At 60.0% G+C, this 24,330-nt stretch overlaps 1 protein-coding gene and 2 long non-coding RNA genes across 6 annotated transcripts in view; 1 reads left to right on the plus strand and 2 right to left on the minus strand.

Annotated features, from left to right (window-relative positions):
* Positions 1 to 1,504: 1,504 nt before the first annotated feature.
* LOC139040168 (uncharacterized) lies at positions 1,505 to 12,696 on the minus strand. The gene is made up of 3 exons (XR_011494165.1): positions 12,507 to 12,696; positions 11,524 to 11,614; positions 1,505 to 1,644 (listed from the first exon to the last, which is right to left on the minus strand). It is a non-coding gene; the product is annotated as an uncharacterized lncRNA (long non-coding RNA).
* The window catches only part of GTF2IRD1 (GTF2I repeat domain containing 1), a 113,604-nt gene continuing 101,111 nt past the window's right edge, over positions 11,838 to 24,330 (plus strand). Inside the window, exon 1 of one of the 4 annotated variants that reach the window (XM_070484462.1) lies at positions 11,838 to 12,502. In XM_070484462.1, the coding sequence (XP_070340563.1) occupies positions 12,026 to 12,502 (477 nt within the window). In that variant the 5' untranslated portion in view covers positions 11,838 to 12,025. Of the gene's footprint in view, positions 12,503 to 13,150; positions 13,290 to 13,433; positions 13,584 to 24,330 lie in introns of those variants that run through there. The other 3 variants (XM_070484464.1, XM_044746260.2, XM_044746266.2) reach the window with 3 other exon arrangements.
* LOC139040169 (uncharacterized) lies at positions 17,132 to 23,296 on the minus strand. Its single transcript, XR_011494166.1, has 3 exons — positions 23,160 to 23,296; positions 22,640 to 22,761; positions 17,132 to 17,265 (listed from the first exon to the last, which is right to left on the minus strand). It is a non-coding gene; the product is annotated as an uncharacterized lncRNA (long non-coding RNA).

Here is a 24,330-nt window from a genome sequence, read left to right on the forward strand (position 1 = left end):
TCCTCGCCTCCCACCCTTCTCCCTCTGCCGCCTCCCAGAACCCTCGGCAGCCCAGCTGGGCTGAAGCAGCCCCGTCCTCCTCCGTGTCAGCCCCGGCAGCAGTCCCAGCCCGGCACCAGTCGCGGCGGAATTAAAATAGGCCTGACCTAAATACGAACACAATGCCAGCGAGGAAGCACGGCTGTGTCAGCGGAAACTCCGACTGTGGAGGAGACAACATGCTGGGGGATCGACACCCCCACCCCGGGAAGAGGGTCAGGCTGCCCCAGGCCCAGGGCCAGTGAAATCTGCATGACGTGGACACCGACAAGTCCCTGAAGTGTCTCCAAGGGTGGCAAAGAGGTGGGTGAGAGAGAAGGACAACTGTTTCTGGGGCTGGCTGATGGCAAGCAAGTTGGGCAGCCCACAGCATTGCGGCCCTCTGAGATTCAGAGAGGGGAGGTGCCCGCCCAAGGTCACACAACAGCTGTGGGGAGACAGGTCTCTGGTTTGGGGGCAGAAGGAGGAGCCATGGAGATGGGGGAGGGGGCAGCAGCAAATGGGCCCACGACCCAGGAGGACCATGCTGGGAGCCACGGGTTTGATGCCTTGGGGTGGGGGCCCCAGACAGACCTGTGCTGGGCCCCTTGGGTTCCAGCAGATTCCCTTTGGTCACCCAAAAGAGCCAGCCCTGCAGGCGGCACCAATGATGTGCAAACAGGCAGACGGACAAGCTGCGCTCTCTCGGGCAGCCTCGCTTTCCGGGCCACAGAGCTCCACCCCACCCCCAGGCCCCCCACTGGAGCACGAGCTGCTCGAGCTGCTCCGGCGGAAACAGGGGCGGCGCTCAGGGCTCGTGCTTGCATCCTGCGCTGGCGGCCCCAGAGTCGGGATGCTGGGGACCCGCTGTGAGCGGGGCTCCGTGGGAAGCCAGGCGAGTCCAGGTGGGCTTGTCCTGTGAGCTTATCCCCTCGAGGGGCCCTGACAGCTGGGGAGGCCCCACCCGCTGTTCAAACCGGAACCTGTTCTGAGGACCACATCCTTTCCCACCGTCCATCCATTTCTGACTCCTCGCTCCCCGGAGTGAGCCGGAGGCAGAGGGAGCTGGCTGTGTGAACACGAAAGGGACGTGAGGGCTGTTGAGTCCGTTTTGTGCGTGTTTCCCCTCTGGAGAGTGAAATGCACGTGCACGCACGAGGCGCGACCTAAACGGTAAACTCCGCGATTCCATATGTGAGTTAAATGCACGTAAAGAATAAAAAGGCAAAATTAAATTTTCATTTTCCTTTACTTAGGTTGACATTTAACAGCAAATAGCAAATAAAAAACCACCATGATAAGTGACAAGAAAGACAGCGGAAGAAAGGGGAAAGCTCTATACTTTCGTCCCTTTAAGGACACGTTTTTCCTGCTTTTTGAACAACGAGCCCCCATTTTCGTCCCGCAGTTACACAGCTGGCCCGGCCCGGGGCGGAACCACTCAGGGGCCAGGCAGGAAGAGCAGCGTGTCTGGCGTGGTTCCTCTCTCTCTTTTCTTCTTTATCCAGCTCTCTGAAGACCTGACTGAGCAGAGGCAGGGGGCGGTGGGCCACTGGGCCCAGACAGGCAGCCCACCAGCCTGACATCAGGGACTCCTTCCTGGAGGCGGCGACATGAGAGCTGGGCCTGGAGAGGTGACCAGAATGTTGGCAGGTGGATGTGGGGGCTTTGAGGACACCCCGCGGCCACCTGTCCAGGAGCCTCGGGGTTCTCCGCGTGCGCAGCTGGCCCTGGCGCCTGAGCAGCGCTCTGGAGGCCCCAGACGAGCCATCGTGAGATGAGGGTGGAAGATGGTGCCTCAGGGACCGGCCGGCGCTCCAGGTCCAGGCCCTGGGAGGCCCACCCGGCCCTCGCTCAACGGACACACGTCTCCTGAGCTTCTGCAGGCCGTGTTCCGGTGCAGGGCCAGAGCAGGGACCAGGCCCAGCCAGGACCCCGGCCGCGTGGTGACGGCCAGCTGGGAAGGACCAAGAGCCTGGGGAGAGACGGTCTCAGCCATCCGTGGGGACAGGAAGCTCCTGGTCCAGGGGCTCCGGATGGGGTGGGCCTGGACAACTGTGTCTCAGAGCTGGACGTAGCTCTCAGGGGCTCGAGCAGGAGCCTAGACGTCCTGAAGTGTCGAGGGGCACCCAGCGGGCAGGGGGCCGTGGCCTACAGCTGGCAGCCTCTGAACGAATCAGAAAGTGGCCCTGCTCTGGGCACATGCTGTGCCTGGCTGCCAAGTGTGAGGAGCCGGCTGTGGAGATGCCGCTGGGCCCTGGTGGGCTGTGTGGCCTGCAGTGCAGCCGCAGCTTGCCTGCCCACGGCCTGTCTGACCACAAGGCCTGGCAGGGCAGGCCTACACATCCTGTGTGTCTGTCCTCTCAGGTCCTGGCCTGCCTCCCCAACAGGGCCCCTTGGGCCACAGAGGGCTGGGTAGTGGGGGCACTCAGCTCATGCCTTGGAGCCTCAAATGTGCCAGACACAGTTCTGACCATTTGGCACCAGTAACTCATTTAATTTCCACAGCACCTCCTCATCTCCATTTGATCAGGTCACTGATGCACAGAGAGGTGAGGTTATTTGCCCAAAGACACACAGCCAGCAAGGGGCAGAGCTGGGATTTGCTCTCTAACCACCAGGCAAAAACATCTTTCTCTTTCTCTCTCAGCTCCCTTTGGTTCTGGCTTAGGCGGCCCCTTTTAGATCATTCAGGATGAAGCCCAGGGAAATCCATTAGAACATTAGATAAGTCCTCTCCTTTTACAAATGAAAAAACTGAGGCTCAGAGAGGAAAAGGGACTTGCCTGCAGTCGCACAGCCACTCATGATCCCCTGCTCTGGAGTGGAGTGAACAGTCCTGTCCTATCACCCAAGGGACACTTCCCTCTGAGATCTCAAAGGTCCTGGCTCTCAGCCTCGGGGGGCCTGGCAGGTGAGGCCTGGGTGACTGGGTGGTTTGTGCCGAGGGTACAGGCGGGGGCTGAAATCCGCTGCGCACAGCTCACTGGTGAGGTTACGGGGATGCAGGAGGCAATTCGAGGCTCCCTGCTGTGCACAGCCCGTCGCCTGGGCAACGAGAACACGCCCCACGCCTTGCCGGTCCCGCCTTCCTGGGGCCTTGGCTGCCGAGTTAGAGTGTCTTCTTCCAATGTCCTCCCTGGACGCTCTCCCCACTCCTCCATATCTAAGCAGCCCAGCCTGCAGCTCTGCGTGTCCCTGACCACTCGACGCCCCCCTCGACCTCAACTTGCTGTCTTGCACTGAAATCAAGGCCATTTTCTGTGACCTTGGTCCAGAGTACTGACCTCCGTTTTTTTTTTTTTGAGGAAGATTAGCCCTGAGCTAACATCTGCTGCCAATCCTCCTCTTTTTGCTGAGGAAGACTGGCCCTGAGCTAACATCCGTGTCCACCTTCCTCTACTTTATGTGGGACGCCTGCCACAGCATGGCTTGCCAAGCAGTGTCATGTCCATACCCGGGATCTGAACCAGTGAACCCGGGCTGCCGAAGCAGAACGTGCGAACTTAACTGCTGCGCCACCAGGCCAGCCCCCTGACCTCCTTTTTTAATAAACATTGACGTGGGTTCAACTAAATTAACATCTCCATCTTTGACGTACCCTCTGGGAAGGGCTCAAGGGGGCTCATGACCACGGGGGGTGCTGACACCCCTCCACAGAAAAGCTGTCCTTTACCTTTTCTTGTGAGTCCCGTGCCCCTGGAGTCCTGGGCCAAGGGCCTTCTGTGGAACACGCTCCTCCTCCAGCAGACGGTGGAGGAGCCCGGAGGCAGCTGGGGAGGAGGGGAGGCCGCAGGGGCGTCTCCCAGGTGATGGGGATGAGTGTTGTGCCTCTTTCCTGCTTTAGGCCACAAAGCACAAGGTAAGTGTGTGTCCAGCCTGACCTTGGCCAGGAGCTAAGGCGGTTCCTCTGGGCCGGATCAGCTTCCCAGTCCCTGGAGGATGCCAGATTGTGCCAAGTGCCCAGGACCCAACGAGTCGCAAGGGCCAGGGTCCCCTGGGATGCTGGGGGCTGGGCTGTCCCTGGGCCAGGGCAGGAAAAGTGGCAGAGAGGGGCATCGGCCTCAGGCCCTGCTCCGGGCTTGGCCCAGCTTGCTGAGCTCGTGGGCCCCAGGCTGAGCTCAGGGGCCCCGGGTGAGGGGACAGAAATAGGCCAGCTGTGAGCCTTCCCAGGGCTGAGGAGATGGGCCCACCGCCTCCCAGCGTGCAGGCATTTTCCGCTCATTTATTTATTTTCAGAGCAGAAGTGGATTTGAAACGCTCCTTCTGAGTGTTTGCCCCCGGGGGGATGCCAGGCTTATGAATAATGCAGCACCTCAGGGGCTGGGCGCCCTGGGCTCTGTCCTGCCCTGATCCTCCAAGTGGACCCCTCCAGGCCCTGGCATAGCCCACCCTGCACGGCTGCTCTGGGCTTCAGGGGAGTGTCTCTGAGCCTCAGAGACCCCAGCTATAAACTGGGGTGCTGGCCTCTCCTCGCCACCCAGGGAGCAGCCCATGGGTGCACGTCCAGCCCTCGCTGCCGCCTCGGACCTCTCCTCGGCCATCACGGCTCTTGCTCACGGCCTCGTTCAGAGCACTCCAGCCCTTTCTAAACACGCACTGACCGGCATCAGAGACTGCTGTAACCCCAGGCTGCCGGGGCGCAGGCTGAGCGAGGACCTGGTGTCACTGAGATCCAGCGGGCTCCAGTCCAAGTGAGCCGCGGGGCTGCGGCGGGCCCATCTCGTCCCTGTCCTTGGATTATTGGGGCGGGCTCGCTTAAAGGGGCTATGTTTATGTCTGAGGCAGGCTGCGGTCCTTCTTCCTACCCTGGGCCTCCAGCCTCACTTTTCCTGGGCAGAAAGGGGGGGCCTGTGGATGCTAGAAATGTCCCCTGTACCCCAGGGCCTGTGCCTAGGGCAGTGGCCCTGTCTTGCCCCTCAGTCCTCTGCCAAGACCCCTGAGACCACCTCTGAGTTCCTGTGGGACTGAGTCGCTAGTCAAACTCAACTTGGGCGTGGAAGGACCATCCTCTCTGGCCCACCTCACCTCCCAGGTGGAAGGCCCCCACAGCTCTGGAGAGCCCTCTGTCCATAGGGCGACACCCTGCAGGCTTCTGGATGGTTACTGCGAGCCTGAAGCAGGAGTAATTTAAGTTAGATGTGGGTAGGACTGCTAGGTGTTAAAATGGATGATCAAATGGCCTAGCAGCGAGTTCCCCAGGGAAGGGTGGGTGGGTCTGGCCAGGAGCCGGGGAGGGACCAGGAAACCTCCAGTGGCACTCCCCTCCTCCTTCCCCTCCCTCAAGCTCTGGGGGGCAGTGACCTCACACTACTCTCTATCATAATATTTTTTTTTTTTTTGAGGAAGATTAGCCCTGAGCTAACTACTGCCAATCCTCCTCTTTTTGCTGAGGAAGACTGGCCCTGAGCTAACATCCGCGCCCATCTTCCCCTACTTTCTATGTGGGACACCTACCACAGCATGGCGTTTACCAAGTGGTGCCATGTCTGCACCCTGGATTGGAACTTGCGAACCCCGGGCCGCCGAGAAGCGGAACGAGAGCACTTAACCGCTGCACCACCGAGCCGGCCCCTCTATCATAATATTTACCAACAGCGCCGCAATTGAGCCAGGCAGCTTGGCAATTATAATCATGTTATCATTATTGCTGATAATTCCGATCATAAGCATAAATTATAAACAGGAGCAGGGCACGGCAGGCAGGAGCAGGGAGGCAGGGACGCCCCTAGGAGGGCGAACGGCAGGGTGAGACTGGCCTCCCTCCCCACCCACACGCTCCCACCCCCTCCTGTTTCTGGCCAAGGCAAGTGTCCCCTCCAGCTTGGCTCTGGGATACTGGTGGTTCCAGGTGGCCTTTTCCTGCCAGAGTCCTGGGGCCCTCCTGGCCCCCTCACATCGAGCCCCACTCTGCCTCACAGAAACTATTAAGGTGCAATTATTACAGAGACGGTGGCTCCAAATTGATCTTTCAGTTACTCCACAGCTGCAACCATGGAGACGGCCCCAGCTCAATTACATGCCTCTCTCTGGTCTTGGAAGATTCCAGCAGAGGAGAACTGAGGAGGAGGCAGAGAGCAGAGACGACAGAGATGGGGTGCAAGGAGAGAGACACAGAGAGAGCAAGGGCTCTGAAGACCCTCAGAGACAGAGAGAGAGATGACAGAGCATCACATGAAAGACAGAACTGATTTAGACAGAGAGACAGAGACAGAATCCGAGAGAGATGGCTGGGATCAGACACAGAGAGAAAACAGGAGGAGAGACAAGGCCACAGGCCATAGCAGACACTGGGCAGAAACAGACCCACGCACACATTTTGCTGGAGAGAGCTCCCTAAAAAAAACAGCAACAAACAGATGGAGAGAAAGAGCAAGAGAAAATAGAGACCGGCAAGCCACTCGACAGCAGACAGAGGAGGCCCGTTTTCATTCATTCATTCAGCAAACATTTGTAGAGCCCTACTGTGTGCCAGGCTGGGCACTGAGGACACCGAATTGCATGGGGACCTTACCCCCCCACCCTGCGTCCCTCCCCAGGCCTCACATGAGTTGAGTTAGTGGGCGAGTCAGACAGGGATCCAATAATCACTCACTCCACATAAGATTTTGACCTGGCCGAGTGCTCGGAGCTCCCGAGAGGCTGTGGGGGCCTGGGTGGGGGGCGGCCCGATGTGTGCTGTCAGGCAGGCTGAGATGCGGGGCTGAGCTGGTAGGGACAGGCGGGGCACTGGGTTTAGAAAAACACTGCGTCCAAAGATGCTGTCACTGGCTGATGCAAAAGCAAAGACTTGGTCCCAAGGCCTGGGCTAGCCCCCTGAGGGTGTGGGGGGTGCAGAAGGCTGGTGGAGGAGGAAGGGAGATTCTGAGTGATAAGTCTTCTCCTGGGGGTGCGAGGCCTGCAGCAGGGCTCCCAGAAAACCTGGGGTGCGAGAGAACTAGCCCAGCACGTGCGGAGGCCCTGGACCAGCGGGCTCTGCCATGGAGGCGAGAGGGGCCTGTCCGGTGGTTCCCCATCCCACGTGGGCCGGAGGGGCACGGCCTCGGCAACCCCCAGTCCCTCCTCAGGCTGAGTTGGATGCCACCTCTGGCTCCGGTGCCCCTGGCCCCCTCACTGCCACACATACCACAGCCGCTGGCCCAGAGTTCCCAGGGGAGGGCCTGGATCTACATGATGCCCCTACAGAGAGGGTGCTTCGGGTGGAACCGGGGCCTCCCGTCTCAGGGTCAGTCTGGCCCACCCAGATGGCAGGCCTGGCTGCCGCTCTGGGCCTTGGCAGCCTGTGACAGAGGAGCTGGCATTGAGTGCTCTGTGGCACAAGGGACGTGGCTGTGGGCTGGTACTGTGTGGCTGAGTGTTGTTAAGCCACAGATGCCAGAGCTTGAGCGGCTCTCTGAGAACATGAAGGCCCATGCTCCCCAAATGGAATGTGCATCAGAAAGAGCTGGGGATTGTACTCTTCTTTTTTTTTTTTTTTGAGCAAGATTAGCACTGAGCTAACATCTGCTGCCAATCTTCCTCTTTTGTGCTGAGGAAGACTGGCCCTGAGCTAACATCCGTGTCCATCTTCCTCTACTTTACATGTGGGACACCTGCCACAGCATGGCTTGACAAGCTGTGTCATGTCTGCACCTGGGATCTGAACCAGCCACCAAAGTGGAACGTGCGAACTTGACCGCTGTGCCACCAGGCCAACCCAGGACTGTCTTCCAAAACACAAAGTTCCGGGCCTCTCCCCAACCCCTCCAGCGTCTGAGCCAACACATCTCCTGGGAGGGTCTGGACCTGCGCTTTTAACAAGCATATGAGGCAAGGAAGCTGAGGCCAGGTCCCCCAGTCAAAGCCGAACCGAGATGGAAGGTGCTCACCCATGACCCCCAGTTCCAGTTCACCCCCTGGCCACATCTGGTCCCCCACCTCATGCCAAGTGCTGGGGCAGGGCTCACAGGCCCTGGGCTGTGAGAAACCCCTTTGCAGAGGAGACAAGAGGCTCAGGGAGAAGAGAGCATGCCAAACACTGCAGCTCCCAGCGTTGGGGTGGGGAGCTGCCTCTCGGCATCCCCTCCCCCCAAGCCCTCCACTGAGACCACACAGAACCCTAGTCCCCCCAGAGCTCTCTGACCGACCTTGGTTTTCTCCAACAGCATCTGGGGAAGTTGCTTTGAAGTGCTACCCCTCATTTTCCCCCTTCTGGCCCCAAAGTTCTAAATCTTCACTAATTTATAACTAAATTCGCTAGCAGGCAATTGCCTGGACTTGCAGGAAGACGGAGCCTGTGGGTTCCCGCTGGGTGGGGGTGGGGAGGCTGCCAGCCCAGGGGAGGCTGGAGTCCCCAGACCGGGGAAGCAGGGCCCTCATGGGGGGCGACGTGAGGGGCAGGGACTGTGCTCCCCGCTTATCCCGGCCCTTTCTAGCTCGGCCTCACCCCCACAGCCTCGGGCAGTCCCACTTCTGGGTGGGATGTTGGCCACGTGAAGCCACCTGTGTAACCTGGGGCACCTCTCCGAGTCTGTTCCTCCCACAGAAAGGGCGTGATGTAAGACGTTCAGCACCGTGCCCTGCCTAGAGTTAGCATTTGACAGATGTTCGTTTTCGTTATTATTAGTATTTGCAATGGTTGCTTTGAGGAGCGGTTCTGAGCGGAACCAGCAGATGAAGGTGCTTGAGAGGGGACTGCGGGACCCCTGATCCTGTCCCTTCCAGAGGAGCCCATGCTCAGCTCACCTGTGGACTGTTTCTATGTGAGAGATTGTTGGGAAAAAGGCTTTGTGACTTAAAAAGGGTTGGAAAATGACGCCCCAGCCCTGCATTGTCCAATATGTAGCCACTAGTCCCCTGTGAGAGTCTGTCTGGTCCCAGTTGAGATGTGTTGTCAGTATCACACAGACGCTGGATTTCACAGACTTAGTTCAAGGAAAAGATTGTAAATTATCTCAATTTTTAAAAATATTATTACATGTTGAAATGAATACATTTTGGATATGTTGGGTTAAATAGAATATATCATTAAAATTAATTTCACCATTTTTTTCCCTAACGCAGTTACAAGGAAATTTTAAATTTCCTCTGTGCGCGCATTTGTGCCCGCGTCCTATTTCCATTGGCCAGTGCTGCCCTGGACCACTCACCAGGGCCAAGCCCTGGGGCTTCAGATCCACCCGTGTCTGGGACCTCCCTGGCTCTCAGTTGTCCCCGCCCCAGCACGCGAGGGTGCCTGAAATTCCAGCTCAAGGGCTTTATTTTGAGCGGCCCGGAAGGTCTGGGGACTCTAGGAGATTGCCCTGCTGGTCAAATGCCCCAGTGAGGGAAGTGACATGTCTTCAGCAACCTGGACAAGCCAGGGAGACAACCATCCAGAACAGGGCTCAGGCAGGAGATGGACCAACACACCCTGGAGGCCCGGGGGATGGTCCTTCCAAGGCCGGGAGGCTAGAGACCTGGGTCACAGACTCAGGGGGCCCCCTAGCAAGTCCAGCACCTACCCTCTCCCCCTTCTGCGGCCCCCCAGGCCATCTGGACACCCTGGCTGGTAGGGATAACATTTAACATCTAGATTCTGTGCCCGCCTTGTCTGATCTTGTTTTATGGACCCTGCCTTGAAAGCACATTTTCATATGTCAAATCTGATTTTCCCTTTGGTTTCCATGATGGAATAGGAGATATGTTGCTTTGAAGAGAAACAGGAATAGTTGGTTCCAGGAACCATTCAAGTCTCATTTTTAAAGGATAAATAGTAATTATCAGATAAAACCATCTTCCTGAAAATCCAAGGAAAGCCATGGAGACAGTAAACAGGAGTGGCAGGTGGGGGCGGGAGTCCGGGGTCCGCCTCTGCCACTCCCCTCCCCCGCTGCTCTGTGTCAGCTCTTCTCTCCCTACGGCAGGCTGCCAACTTGCGAGATGAGGGCATTGGGTTCACTGTCCTCACCTTTGGTCCCTTGTGGTCACATCCAGGGCAGCAAAGCACCAGGCTACCTCTGGGCTTGTCCCAATGCTCAGAGAAGGGTTACCTCGATGGAGATGGCTGGGCTGTCCCACCGGCACCCCCGCCCCTGTAGAGCCCTACCTCCAAGGAACAAGGAGCCAGAAGTGGCCCAGAACGGTGGGAAAGGAAATTATGCACACAGGAGGTCAGGGAATGGGACTGCGCCCAAACCCCAGCGGAGCAGGTGGCTGAGTCCACATGGGCAGTTCTCCCTGGTGGCCAGTCTGCTGGTCAGAGACCCTGGGACACGGGACTGGATCAGGAGGAAGAGACCAGCTCCCACCTGGGACTTTCTGGGCTGATGAGGACACAGGACACCCAGGTGCAGCTCACTCCCGCAAATGACCTGTATCCTACATTCCCACCGGTGACACGGGGATGTCAGGGCCGCCTGGTGCAGTCAAGGAGGGCACACAAAGGGCTTTGTGATGAGAAGTCCTGTGGCTTGGAGGGAGTTAAGGGGGAGGCAGCGAGAGGAGCACCAGTTTCCACAGCTGGGCAGCAGGGGCACCTGGCCAGGCCCGGGGGAGGGGGAGGCAGGGCCAGCGGCAATGTGCTTCACAAAGCCGGCAGAAGTCCCCGGAGGCAAGGACTTGCCGTGGCTGCCCTTCTCAGGTGGAACTGAGCTTGACACAATGTGAACGCCCACGACCTTGTCCTGAGTCCCCACCTCCTCACGAACAGCAGTTCGAGCAAAGACTCCACGTCAGACTTTGCCCCTAGGTGAAGTCAAGAAGTTAAAAAGTCCAGAACTATCCTTTACGGAGCAGCCATTAGGTGCCAGGCACTCCACTAAACATTTTTCTTGTTTACATTTTCTTGACACGTGCCATTTAATCTCACAGCAATCTCACGAAGAAAGGACTATCTTGGTTCCATTTTACAGATGAGGATGCTGAGGCCCAGAGAGGCCAGTCCACTTGGCCTAGGACACACAGCCAGTGAATGTGAAGCCAGGTGTCACACCCTAGTCACATGTGACTGAGTGAGGCCTGGACGTGCCAGGCCAGGACCTTCTGTTGTACCACAACATCCCTGGCCTCTGCCCTGGTGAGGCTGAGGTCAGGCTGGCTGTTCCCGTGGGGAAGAGCAGCCCAGAGGCAGGAGGGCCGCATCCACCCCCAGCTCTCTGCTTGTATTCCTGATGCTCTGGATTCTGCCTGCAGAGGGCAGTCCTGAGCATACACCAGGCCTCCGTTCTTCTAGGCCCTGGGGACACTGCCCCAGGACTTGTGGTCCCCGAAGCATTCTGCCCAGAATCCAATGGCCCAACCAGCCAGCCTTTCCTGGGACCAGCTTCCCCTAGCTGAGCTCAGGGAGGGCGAGCCCCCAGCACCTCATGGGTCAGTAGAGATGTAATGGAAAGACAACAGGTCAGTGGGCAGAACAAGGGCTAGGGAGCCAGTCCCAGCAGTGTCACTCACATGCCATGTGTCCCTAAGCAAGTCACTTCACCTCACTGTAAAATGAGGCCAATGGGACCCCCTTTGCAGGCTCAGTGTAAGGAACAGAGAACTTACACGAAATATAGGCAGCGCCCAGTAGCCACTTGGCAAGGGGCCCATCATCAGGTTATCCACCGCAGGGCCAACAGTGCAGGTGACTGAGAGGCTGCGGGAAGGGGGAAACGGAGACTCAGGGACGTGAATCGCCTTGCCCAAGGTCACACAATGGTGAGAGCAAGAGAAAGATGTGGACCCACAAACTGAGGCTCCAGACCCTGGCTCTTCCCCTCAGCCTTGCTGACACGCCAGGGCCAGCAGAGGGCAGGTGGGGATGTGTGTCTGAGGGGGAAGACAGAAGAGGGCGCCTCGAGGTATCCCTGGGCCTCCTGGTGACAAGGGGGCTGAGGAGGTACCCCCAAGAGGGCACGGGGCAGCACTGGATGGAGGGAGCATCTGTGGCCTCATTCCCAGTCCCCACCCCTCTGGCCAACACCCTCTGTGGGCAAGGCTTTCAGTGGGCACCAGAGCTCCTCTGGGACATGTGGACACGGCCTGCCTGGAAGGAGCTCTCAGTCTGATGGGCCCTGGGCTTGCCAGGGGGAGAGCTGGCCAGCTGAGGTTAGCCCTTACCAAGTGCCCACTGTGTCCCCGGCAGGGCCCAGGAGGCTGGGGGAAGACCCTGTGGGCTTTGCCAGGACCTGGCAGATTCTCAGAGGCCATTTGGCTTTCTCCATCCAGGCCAGGAGCTCCCTGGCGTTGGGGCCTGCCCCGTTTGTGTCCCTCCCCGAGTGCCCAGCAGGGCACAGGCACAGCACAGGGCTCCGGCCCTCCTTGTGCCGAATTGAGACGCGCGTTTTGGGAGAGGACGCGAGGTGCGCTCCTCATTCCAGTCGGGCCGTTGCTATGGCGGGGGAAGGGGCTGGCAGAAGCCTGGGTCGGGGGATCAGGAGGGCCGCCCAGGCAAGATGGGACCTGGCGTGGCCAAGCGGATCTGCTGCGACCTTGGGCATGTCACTGCCTTCCTTCACATCCCAGGGGACAAAGGCTGAAAGAGGTACCTGGGCCAAGCCACTGCGAGATAACCCGGGCCAGGCGGGAGCGACCAGCCGCGCCGACTTCAGCTCCCGAGTGGAGGCGCCGGCCTTGGGCGCTCGGGGCCTCCTGGGATCCTCCCCGCGCCCGCCGAGTGACCTTGACCCTCGGCCCCGCCGCTGCGCCCCGCTCTCCGGGGCTGTGCCGCGGCTTCCTAATCCGCCCCGGCCGGCGCTAGGGGGGCGGAGGGGCGGCGCCGGGCAGCCAGGGGGCGCCGAGGCCGCGGGCGCCCCTCCCGCAGGCTCCCCCGGCGGCGGGCGCTGGGGCAGCGCGCGCGCGGGCGCGGGTCTCCCCCCGCGGTGCCCAGGCCGGGGCGCGGGGCGGGCCGGGCGGGCTAATCCCGTATGTAAATGGCAGCCAATGGAGGGTGGTGTTGCGCGGGGCTGGGATTAGGGCCGGGGCGAATGGCTGGCAATCTTACTGGGATTACAGAACAAAGAGGCTCCCTGCGCTCCCGCTCTCGGCGCCGCTCCCCGCGCCGCGCCCCGCCCTCCGCCGCAGCCCGCGCCGGGGTGGGGGCCGCCGAGCGCCAGCCCCCCGGCCGGCCGAGAGCCCCGCCGCGGCCCCCTCCCCGGCGGCCCGCGCCCCTGCCCCGCGCCCCCCGCCCGCGCCCTGCGCCGCGCCGCGCTCCCTCCGCCTCCCCGTCCCCCATTCTCCGGATTAATTAAGGAGGCAGCGGCAGGAGGCTGAGTCCTGGCCGCGGGCCGGGCCGGGGCGCCGCTGGCAGGAGCGCTTGGGGATCCTCCAAGGTAGGAGAAACTTTTGCGGGGGGCGGGCGCCCCGGCCCTTCTCCCCTTGTCTTCCCGCCCCCGTGGCCCCCGCCCCTCCCCCTCCAGGTGTTACAGAATCCGGGTCCGGCTTTTGGGTGCATTGGGAGGCACGTGACTGGGATTATAATTCGGGCCGGGGGAGGGGAGGGACGGCCGCCCCCACCTGCCGCGACGGGCGGGGGAGCCGGGAACTGTCACCCCGGCCCTTCCGGAGCTGGGGGGCGCCCTGGGCGGGCGGCGGGCGCCCGCAGGCTGCTGCTGTTGGCGAATGAGGTCAGTTTTGCTGCCCGCGGCGGCGGGCGCCAGGGTGGGAGCCGAGGGGCTGGGAAGGCCGCGGCCCCCGCCCTGCCACCTCCCCCCACCCCTGCCTTCCTCGGGCTGGGCCGTCTCCTGGCCCGCGTCTCCCGCTCACAGGCTGAGTCCGACGCAGCGAGAACTGCCCCAGCACAGTGGTTCCTGTTGGGGTCCCCTGGGTGGGGGCTGGCCTGAGTGGTGGCAGCTGAACCCCCGGGGGGTGGTGGGGGGAAGAGACTCAGAGGATGGCAGTGGGGGACACAAAGGGTCCAGAGGAGCAAGTTGAGGCGCCCGTCTGTGGGTGGTCTCCGAATTTCTGCAGATGGGCAGGGAGGCCCGTGGAGGGGCCGCAGGGTGCTTGATGCCCACCACCCTGCTGAGTCCCTGGGAACGATGGGCCTGACCGCTGTCCTGGCCTCCCCAGCGCCCGCCTGCCGCCTGGCCCGGGGCGTATGGGGACCGTGCAGCTGAGAGCTCTCCCCTCCTGGCAGTGCTGGACGGGGCTGGAGCTCTGGACGTCTGGACTGTGACCCAGCCCCCCAGGACCAGGCCTGGGGTGGAGGGTCCTGTGTCCCTACTCCAGCTGGAGTGAGGGAGCTCGATGTGGAGGGGTCTCCCTGCATGGCCCGTGGGGAAGTGTTGCCTTGGATGGAGTGTGGTACCTGCTATGTGGGGCATGGGGCTGCCCTGGGCCTGGTGGCAGGGGTGAGGGGCAGGCCTGGACAGCTTCTAGAGGAGCTTCTAGAGGAGTGGGCATTCGCTGCGCTTCTCCTACTGCTCACAGAGAAGGAAGGGGCCAGAAGCTGCTCCGACCCCCACTGGCCGTCTTCTCCCTCTGTGTGTTGGTTGCCCTGTGGCTGGGTCTGCGGGCCCCTAGGGCTCCTGGGCACTGGCCCCTGGGCCTTGGAGTTTGGGAGGTGCCTCGGGGCAGCCCGTTTATTTCAGCAGCGTCATTCCCAAAGAGAAAGGGCATCGCCATCGATTATTTATTCGGAGCAGGAGGCGGGTGGCTGGGAGGCTGGGAGGCTGGTGGCTGCTGATGGGGAGGGGCTGGGTGCAAGGGCCGTGAGGCTGGGCCCTCAGGGCTCTCGAGAGCTGCCCGGCGCGGGGCCCAGGAGGGTGTGAGGCAGATTTTGCCCTCTTCTGAGCAGGGACTTGCGGACCAAGGGACGGGCCTGGCCCCAAGGGGGCGGGATATCAGAACCCCCAATCTGCTTTTGGGATGTGGGAGGCCTAAGACCACACCCCGTTCTGTAGCTTGCTCTGAGGGTGACCTAGAAAGTCGAGGCTCTGACTCAGAGGGTCCCAGAGGACCCCAGCGGAGGAAACGAGGAAGGGTTGGCATTCTGGCCACTCATTCAAAATGTGGGAGAGCTCGGGGCTGAAGGTTGCAAAACTGGGTCTTAAAGACAGCCTTGTGGGGGCTTGCTTAACCCACTTAGGCGGCCTGTTCTCGGATGCTGGAGGAAGCAGTGTGCTTTCACAGATCCTTGTGTGCTCATTTAAGGCAGTCCCCCAGAGCCGGGCCAGCCTCTGACACGCAGGCAGACGTAATGATAGGGGTCTTGGAGCAGCTGTTCCTGTGGCCCGCCCGTCTCTGGCAGCCAGCGCGTCCACACAGTGGTGGCGGCCCAGTTGTCAGAGACCCGGTGAGGATCTCAGGGTTGTGTGGTGGGTGATGGCTTGGGATGTCGTGTCCTGAGTGTGACCTTGGAGCCACAGACCACCTCTGGTCCCTCCTCATTCTGGGTCTGGTGCATCTCAGCGCTCGTCTGCCCACCCACTGCTTCCTTCGTCCCCTCTTTGAATCCTGCAGTCCTGCCAGCCGCCTGATGGCCTGTGCACACGCTGTTCCTTCTACCTGGAAGGTTCTTCCCACCCTTCCCCTGAGGGGGCCGGGGGGGTCTTCCCTTAACGGCCCCGCCTGGCTAGGGTGGGGGGTAGGGGTTGTAGAATTTGCCTCTTTCTTCTGCTCCATCAGAACTTAGCTGGCCGTTAGGTCCTCGGGCTGGAGGCCTGCCTCGTCCCCAGGGCTGGCCAAGGTGCTTGTGCCCATGACATCCTGTCCTTCCTGTGTCCCAACGTTGATCTCACTCAGAAGCTACGCGTGCGTCTCCCCAGTCAACGGTGGCTTGATTTTGGTTCCCAGAGCCCCAGGGGAGCTCCTCAGATACTTGTTGAGTGCCTGTTTGACTGACTGAATGAGTGAAATCCTGCCCCAGAGCCATGGCCCGCATTGCCAAGCAGACTCTCTCTCCTTCCTAAATGCCCATCTCCGGGGCACGTTCCCTTCTCTGAGCTTCCTGCTCCCCATCCTCCTGGGCTCCCTTCTCCCCGTCACCGCAGCCTGTCTGCCCCCAAACCTGAGCCTGGGGCTTTGCTCCCTGGGGGTCATCCATCCTGCCTCTCCCAGTCCTCTGACCCTCGGCCGTTTGTGGGCATCTCTCTCTCTGATGCAGGCAGCCAGGGACACAGTCACGTTCCTTGGGACAAGCCAGGAGTGTGTGCCCAGCTCCATGGGGCCTGCGGAGGGCTCAAGGCGGCCCGGGAACAAGGCCTGCAGGGTTAACTCATGGACACTGGCAAGAGGGGCAGGGCCCAGGGCTCTAGACCTACCGGAGGGTGTGGGCCCAGGAGACGTGGCTCCTTCGGCATGCTGGACGGGAATTCTCGGCAGGAATTCATGAGCGGGGCAGAGTGGTGGGGAGTATTGTTGTGTGTGGGAGAGGAGGAGGCCAACCTGCTCAGAAGACAGTCAGATGTCACCCCCTCGGCAGGGTGACAGTGGAGACTTCTGTGTGTAGGTGTCGGGCTGTCCAGGTGGAGCCCAAGGGGAGCCAGCCCCCTTGCTGCGCCCAGGTTCCTTGTTTGCAGGCATGTCTGGCTGGGGCCATCTGTGACCCTAATGCCCAGCAGGGCACACTGTCATTTCAGACTCGGTGCTGTGGGTTATGGCTGATGACAGCAAGGGGCTCAGAGCCGAGGAGAGGGCGATGGAGGGGCTGCGCCCTTGTTCTCTGGAGGGCGTGAGAGCTCCTGAATGGGCCGAGGAAGGCTGTGCTTTGTCCCTACATGGGCTTGGGGGGACGATGGGGGTGTCTCGGGCTGTGAGCAGAGCCCTCCTTCCAGCCCCCTTCCCTGGGGTCCCGAGCTGGGCCTGGCTGACCCGGAGCTATTTGTGCGCCCACCTGTCTCCCTCCTTCAGGACCACCTGCTTCGGGTGCCAGATTGAGCTAGTAAAAATAGGGCCGCCCAGTTAAATTTGGATTTCAGATAAGCCACCGATAATGCGGGATGGGGGATGTAACTTATTCTAGAAACTTCCTTGTGTAACTGAAGTTCACACTGGCCTGGGGTTCTTATATTTTATCTGGCAGCCCTGCAGCCACAGCCTCTGGGGCGTGAGACTATTGGGGGCCGGGGAGGGGTTGGGGGCCGGGCCGGGCTCACCCTGAGGCCCTGGGCTTGGTCTGGAGCAAGTTCGAATCAGGTGGCGCTCATCCTCGTTTCCTGAGTCAGGCTCTCTCCAGGCTGCGGTCCGAGCTTTCAAACCTCTGACTGGGCCTGGGCGATGAGAGGGCTCAGGGATCCCCAGTCTGGGAAGCCCTGGTTCTCTGTCTCCTCTGCCGCTGTGGTCCATGCAGTGTCCTGTTAAGAGAGGCTGGGAGAAGGGCGGAAGCTGCCAGGTAGCCCCCTGTTAGACACCAGATTAGGGTCTGCAGAGCCAGGCCTGAGTGCTGTGATGTCCCCCTTCAAGGCTTAGAGAGTCTGCCTCTGGGGTCCCTGATAGGGGAGGGTCCTCACCGGGCTGGTCCAGGGTTTGAGGGGCTGTCCCCTTGGAAGGACGCACGATGAATACAGTACTGAGGTTGCTGGGAATTACCATCCCCCCACGCCACCATCTATGACAGGACCCTGGCTGCTTCTGCAGCCCTGAGGCCCCTGCAGGGCGGGGGGCCCAGGGCCAGGAAGTGATGGGCAGGGTCTTGTCCATTTCCCCTCCCTGTCAGTCCGGCCATGTGTTCCCATGTAAAATGGAGATGACACCCCTGTCCTGCCCGAGCCCCAGGGTGGGGCTGTGGTTCGGGGCTCAGTGCTTCATGTGGGGCTCTGCAGCAGGGGAACACGGGTCATCCCAACTCCAGTCTGCAGTGGACATGGGTGGGAAGCCAGGGGGGAGAGCTTCGGGCCTGTAGGCTTGGGGTCCTGGGCAGCTCACAGGCGCTCAGCTAGGCTGTGTGCTGGGGAGGGGGCCCCTGTCCCTCCTGGGCCTGTGGCTGCAGCTGACCCTGTAGGCTGCTTCTCTCCTGGAGGGCTGGACGGGGCCGGGCCTGCTTGCTGGTTGGATCTAGTGGGGTCTTGAGGTACTTTTTCTGGCTACTGGCAGAAGCACCACAAAGGGGGTCAGTATCCCTGTGTCTCTTCATCTCTCTGTCACTCCATCAGCCAGTGAGACACTCGCAGAGGCACGGGGTCTGCGGGTCTCTGTGAGGTCCTGGCATCCAGCCCCAGGCAGGCGTGGAGGAGGGGCCCACTCTGCGTGTCATGATGTGTGTTGTTGAGGTGTGAGGGCCGTCGAGGGAGGTGCCCGGGTCTTCAATGTGCTGTTTAAGGAGTTTGACCAGTGTGCACGCACACGCAGTCCAGCCCCGGTCAATACAGAGCCTTCCGTCCCCCAGAGGTTCCTTCCCACCCGTTTGCAGCCAGCCCCCTCCCCCTGGCCCCTGGCCACCACTCGGCTCTTTTCTGTCTGTAGTTTTGCATCTTCCAGAGTGTCACATAAACGCAGTCGCCGGCGTGATGTCGGCATAGGGAGCCAGTTCCTTTGGTCGCCGAGTAGTGTTCCATCAGCGTTCCATCGTTCGGTGACTGCACTCAGCTCCACACACTCTCCTGGCTGAGAGATCCAGCTCCGGCTGGGGATTGGGACCGCCCAGACGGCAGGTGGCTTGTTCTCATTTTCCCAAAGGCACTGCCTGTACCCGTCCCCACCCCCATCGAGCGCTGACCCCGAGCCGGGAGGGGAGAGCTGCACCCCTCTGTCCGCAGACTGGAATTTCATCCTCCGCCTCTGGTGACTCCTGATGAAATTACACCTGCCTGCGCTGCCCTGGGCTGTGTCCTCGCCGGGCAGGTGGGCTCCTGGAACAATTGATGCTCGGCGCAGGGAACTGTCTGTGCCCTGTGGTCTCCGCCTGTCTCTGTGTGCCCCACCCCTGAGAGTCTGGGGCTCCCTGGCAGTGTGTTCCTTGTCTCCACTCCCACAGCTCTTTAGCTGGGGGCAGAAATCCTGTGTTTTCCTGAAACAGGGCTAGGGCTTCCTCCAGGGGTAGGGAAGGAGGGCAGCAAGGCCAGCATTGCAGTCAGCAGCATGATTTAGGGTCAGACAGAATGGGGCTGTGTGACTTTGGGCGAGTGACTTCACATCTCTGTGCTTTGGTTTGGTCTTCTGTAAACAGGAGAACGGAGCATCTGGTTTGCAGGGCCATCGTGAGACTCAACTGCAGTAACCTGAGCCAGTGGGCTGCCACAGAGCCCTGGAGGGCCCACGGCCACCAAGGGGAGGAGGTGGGGACACGCAGGCCTCCAGTTCTCTGTGTCCCGCTTTGGGCCAGAGTAGGGCCGCTTTCCCCCAGGTTACCTTTTAGGGCTCTAGATAAGACGTGTGGACAGAACATTTGGACCCCCCGCGGCCCGTGGCTGACCCTGCGTGAGCAGTGGCCTTCGTCCTGAATGTTTGTGTGGCTGCGCTGGGATGTCCGTTGGTCACAGAAGCTTCTAGGTTGGCTGGTTCCGGCTCTGCCTGCCACTGCGTGTGACCTGGTGGTGGGTGTTGTGAGCGGAGGGGGCCCAACCAGAGCTTGCCCGTCTCTGGGGGCCGTGGCTTTCTAAGAAAGGGGGCTCCCTGGATGATGGCGTGGCTGTGCAGGTGTCGTGGCGATTTGGGGCTTTTCCCTTTGTTTTCTGTGAGGGATCCGTCGGTTTCTCTGATGAGCTGGGCTCCCCCGGCACCTGTTCCCCACGAGGCTGGAGCCCCCATCGCTCGTGGCTGTGCTGGGGAGGCCTCAGGTGGGCTGGCCCCACGCAGAGGACCCTCAGGTGCTCCTGGGTGGCTGCCTGGAGCAGGCGGGACCCCTGCTGCCCACCCAGCCAGCGCCAGGGTGGTCCTGGCGGGCTCCAAGGGGGTCTTGTGACTGGGCCAGCCCGGTGTGTCTCCTGTTTATCCAGGAGCTGGTTTTTCAGGTGTGGCGGCTTCGGGCAGAGAGGCCCAGGTCGGGGAAGGGGGCCTTCGGGAAGGAGGTAGCTGCCCCTGTTCTGGGGGGGCAGCCCTCTGTGGGCGGGCTGACCACATCCTCCCTCTGATCCTGGTCCATTGCCCACCGGCCCGGGGCCCGCTGCTCCCTGAGACATTCTCTCCTCAGCACATCCAAGGGAGAGATGCTCTCGGTTGCCCTGGGTCAACTAAGGAGGCCAGGACCCCTCCTTCGGGGTCTCCTTCGGCTGCCTCAGGTCTTCCCCACTTCGCAGCCGGGTGCCACGGAACCATCAGGGCCTTTGAAGCCTGCCAGACATGGTTCATGTTCCACTTATGCCACTGACCTGCTGTGTCACCTCAGGCGAGTGACTTTACCTCTCTGAGTCTCCTCTGCACAAATGAGGATGGTTATCCCTACATGGCGGGGTTCTTGGGAGGATCAGCACATTCAGTCCGGGGAAGCTGGTCACCGTCCCGCTTAAGAATTTTTCTTCCACTTGTCACGCGATGACCCCAGAGGCTGGCCCTTGAGGAGCCCCAGTCCTACCCAGGGAGGACCCTGGCACCCATGTTCCCTGTTCTGCCCATGGAGCCTGGGGTCTGCTGTGCCTCAGTTTCTGCTGCTGCAAGCTGGGAAGACCCCACAGTAGCACTGGTTCGTCCCCTGGGGCTGGGGCCACAAGGGGCATGGGGCGGCGGCTGGTTTTCGAGCCTGCCCTCTGCTCCCCCTTGCACCTGCGGGCAGCCTGCAGGAGGCGACTTCCCCAGGCCCTGGAGGCTGGGTGGATTCAGACCCAAGAGTGGGCAGGGTGGGCATCTCGGGTGGGGGCCCAACAGGGTGAGTAAGAGTCCAAGGACAGGAATGGCAGCCGGTGTGTGGCCGTGTGAGTGTTGCGCTCTGGGCGTGGCGAGGCGGTCCGTGGGGACCAGCCTGGGGCCCTTGTGTTGGGTTCAGGTGAGGACTTTCGAAGACCTCTCTTCCGGGCTAGGCATGGCCTGGCCCTTCTTGCTTCTGTGGTCGGCCAGCCATGCTGAGCTTCCCTTGGTTTCTAGAACATTCCACGCTCTATCTTGCTTCTCCATAACACTGTTGCTTCTTCCTCGAACATGTTTGAATGCTCCCTGTCCACTTGGTTGGGCTCATTCTTGCCTGCATGTCTCAGCCTGGATGTCGCTTCTCTGACGCCTCCCCAAGTCTGTGTCAGGCGCCCCTCTGTGTCCCTAAAGCCCTGAGCTCCCCAGCGTAGCCCTCCTCACACCCTGGGTCCCAGGTGTCCTCGTCCTTGTCTGTCACCCTCTGGCGGTCAGGGCTGCGCCGCCCTGTCCCTCCGCATCCCTGCCCCCAGCACAGCAAGTGTCCAGGACAGTCTGGTCAGTGAACTGGGAGCAGCTGGGGGTCGGGCGTGTGGGGTGGGGCCACGGGGGTCCGGGGGCTTTCCCCGTCCTGATGCCAGCCCTGGCCATGCCCCCTCCTCCCAGGGGCCACCTCTGCTACCTGGCTTGCTCTCGGGGTCTCAGAGCGGGGAGGGGACGCCGCCTGGCTTTGGGGTTCCTGTTGGATGGGCAGCTGGCTGTGTGGAGAGAGCACAGTTAATCCCTGGGCTGTTAGACACATGCTTCTGTGTGTGCACGTCTGTGTGCACGCACGTACGGGAGGCCGAGGCAGTGCCTGTGCCAGTTGACTCGCTGTGTCGCTGAATTCTGACACCAGCCTGGCTGAGGACTGCCTCGTGTGCAGGGCCCCTCTGGTCTGGGCCTGCGGTGAGGGGCTGCAGCTGTCAGATAGGAGTGCGTTTGGCTCCAGGTGCTAGAAGACCTGAGCACAGAGGCTTGTACCAGGAGTGTTTGTTTTCTCCGCACAAGGGGAACCCCGCGGGTGGCCAGGCGGAGGCTGTTGGGGGCTCTGCAATGCCCTGAGGGGCTTGGTTCTTTTCCTCCCTCCATGTTGGATTTCTTTTTTTCAGTTTGAAATTATTTTTTTTAAAGGGTACACTTCAGTATGTTTTCACGTACTCACAAAGCTGTGGAATATTCGCTACTGTCAGCCAAAAAGAAATCTGGACCTATTAGGTAGTCTCTCCGTCATCCCCACCTCCCCTCATCCCCTGGCAACCACTAATTTTTCCGTCCCTGTAGATTTACCTATTCTGGACACTTCATGTAAATGGAATCATGCAATCTGTGGCCTTTTGTGTATGGCTTCTTTCTCTGGCATGACGTTTTCAAGTTCACCTATGTTGTAGCATACATCAGAATTTCATTCCTTTTTATGGCTGAATAGTATTCCGTTCAACGGATGTGCCACATTTTGTTTATCTACTCGTCACTTGGTCAACGTTGGGTTGTTTCCACTTTTTGGCTGTTGTGAATAATGCTGCTGTGAACACTTGTGTACAAGTTTTTGTGGGAACTGTGTTGTTGGTTCTCTTGGCTAAATACCTGGGAGTGGACTTGCTGGGTCATGTTGGCACTTCTGTGTTACCATTTTGAGGAACTGGCAGGCTACTTTCCATAGGAGTTGTGCCATTTTACATTCCCGCCAGCGGTATAATGAGGATTCCAGTTTTCTACATCCTTGACCAAAACTTGGTGTTGTCCATCTTTTTGATTACAGCCATACTAGTAGGTATGAAGTGCCATCTCATGTGGTTTTGACTTACCATGTTGGATTTTGTCTCCATGCTTGTGTCTCTTGGTCACAAGATGGCTACATCCCCTCCAGCCCTCACACCATGGTCCAGACGGAGAGAGGGAGTCAGGGCAGAATCATTCTACTCACAAAGCTTTGCCTTCATGCCTGCTGTCCTCAGGGATTTCTCCAGTGTTGCGCAGATCAGACCTGGATCGTATGGTGCCCCCTAATTCCAAGGAAGTGGGGAAGACAGGCATCAGCTTCCTGGCCTGTTGGGGAGGAAGGGGGTTGAGAGTGCTGTCGGATGAGCCTTGTCCCTTTTGCCCCTCATGGCCCAGTCCAGTGTGAACGTCTTCGTTTCTCAAAGCGGAAGTAGGGGGATGTGGAGCCCCCACAGGTAGGGTTGGGACATAGATCACAGGCGCCTGGCTCTGCTATAGGCCACAGTCACCCCTGCCCGTCACATGCCCCCTGCCCTGGGGCCCAGGGGCCCCCACCTTGCAGAGGGCAGTGTCAGTCACCTCCGCTGCACCCTGCTTCCCTCCCCGTCTCGAGACCTGCTTTCTCCTCAGCCTGGGAGCCTGTAGCCCAGGGCTCACTCAGTCCTGCCTCAGGGCCTTCGCTCCTCCGTGCCTAGCAGCCCAGAATGGCCTCCAGGATGTCTTACCTTTAAAACTGGCATGGAGGCTGGTGCAGTGGCGTAGTGGTTGAGTTCACGCGCTCCACTTTGGTGGCCTGGGGTTTGCTGGTTCGCGTCCTGGGTGTGGACCTAGCACCGCTCATCAAGCCATGCGGTCGCAGGCATCCCACATACAAGATAGAGGGAGATCGGCACAGACGTTAGCTCAGCAACAGTCTTCCTTAGCAAAATAAATAAACAAGTAAAACCGGCCTGGGCTGGAACTCCTCCACGGCTGGTGGGAGTGTACAGCGAGTGGCCAGTTTTGGAAAACAGTTTGGCATTCATTCATTCATTGGTTTATTTTTATTGACATATAATCACCCCATAAAATTCACCATTTTAAAGTATTCTATTCAGTGGTTTTTAGCATATTCACAAGATTGTGTAACCATCACCACTGCGTAATTGCAGAAAATTTTTATCGCCCTGAAAAGAAACCCCATACCCATTAGCAGTCACTCCCCAGCCCCCTGGCAACCACTGATGGTGTCTGTGTGGATTTGGGGCAGCTTTTTATGACGTCAGGCCTCGCTCACCGCAGAGCCAGCCCTTCCGTTCTAGGGCCTCACCAAGAGCAAGGCAAACAGGTTCACGTGAGAACCTGGAGAGAAATAGCTGTGATGGCTTTATTCACAATTGCCGCAACTGGAAATGGTCTGCCTGTCCAGCCAGTGCGTGGTGAACCCCGGTATGTCTACACCGTGGAGTCCTAGTCAGTGGTGGAGACGAGCAAGCTCTTGAGATGGACGACACAGGCGAATCGCAGAGGCGCTGGGCTGCCTGGCAGGCGGCAGACCCGGCTGTGTCCGCACGGCTGCATTTATGTGACATTTTGGGGAGCACAGAGCTGTAGGGACAGAGCAGGCCGGGGGTTGCCTGGGGTGGGGTGGGGCAGGTTGACTCGGGCGTGGGGGAGTTTGGGGTGTTGATGGGACGGGCGTATGGCAGTTATGTGCGTGTGCGTTTGTAAAATCTCGTGGAACTATGCGCTGAAAGAGTGAATTTCCCTGTGTGTATATTACGCCTCAGTTTAAAGAACCCCGTGATCTTGGAACCAGCCTTTCCAGATTAACCCCACGTTTGTTCTAGCTGGTGCCACTGTCCCATTTACAGGTGGCTGTTGGGTTTGGGTCTGTCTTCCAGGACGGCTCCTGTG

Source organism: Equus asinus, chromosome 14 (assembly GCF_041296235.1).
Source record: "Equus asinus isolate D_3611 breed Donkey chromosome 14, EquAss-T2T_v2, whole genome shotgun sequence".
Lineage (NCBI taxonomy): Eukaryota > Metazoa > Chordata > Mammalia > Perissodactyla > Equidae > Equus > Equus asinus.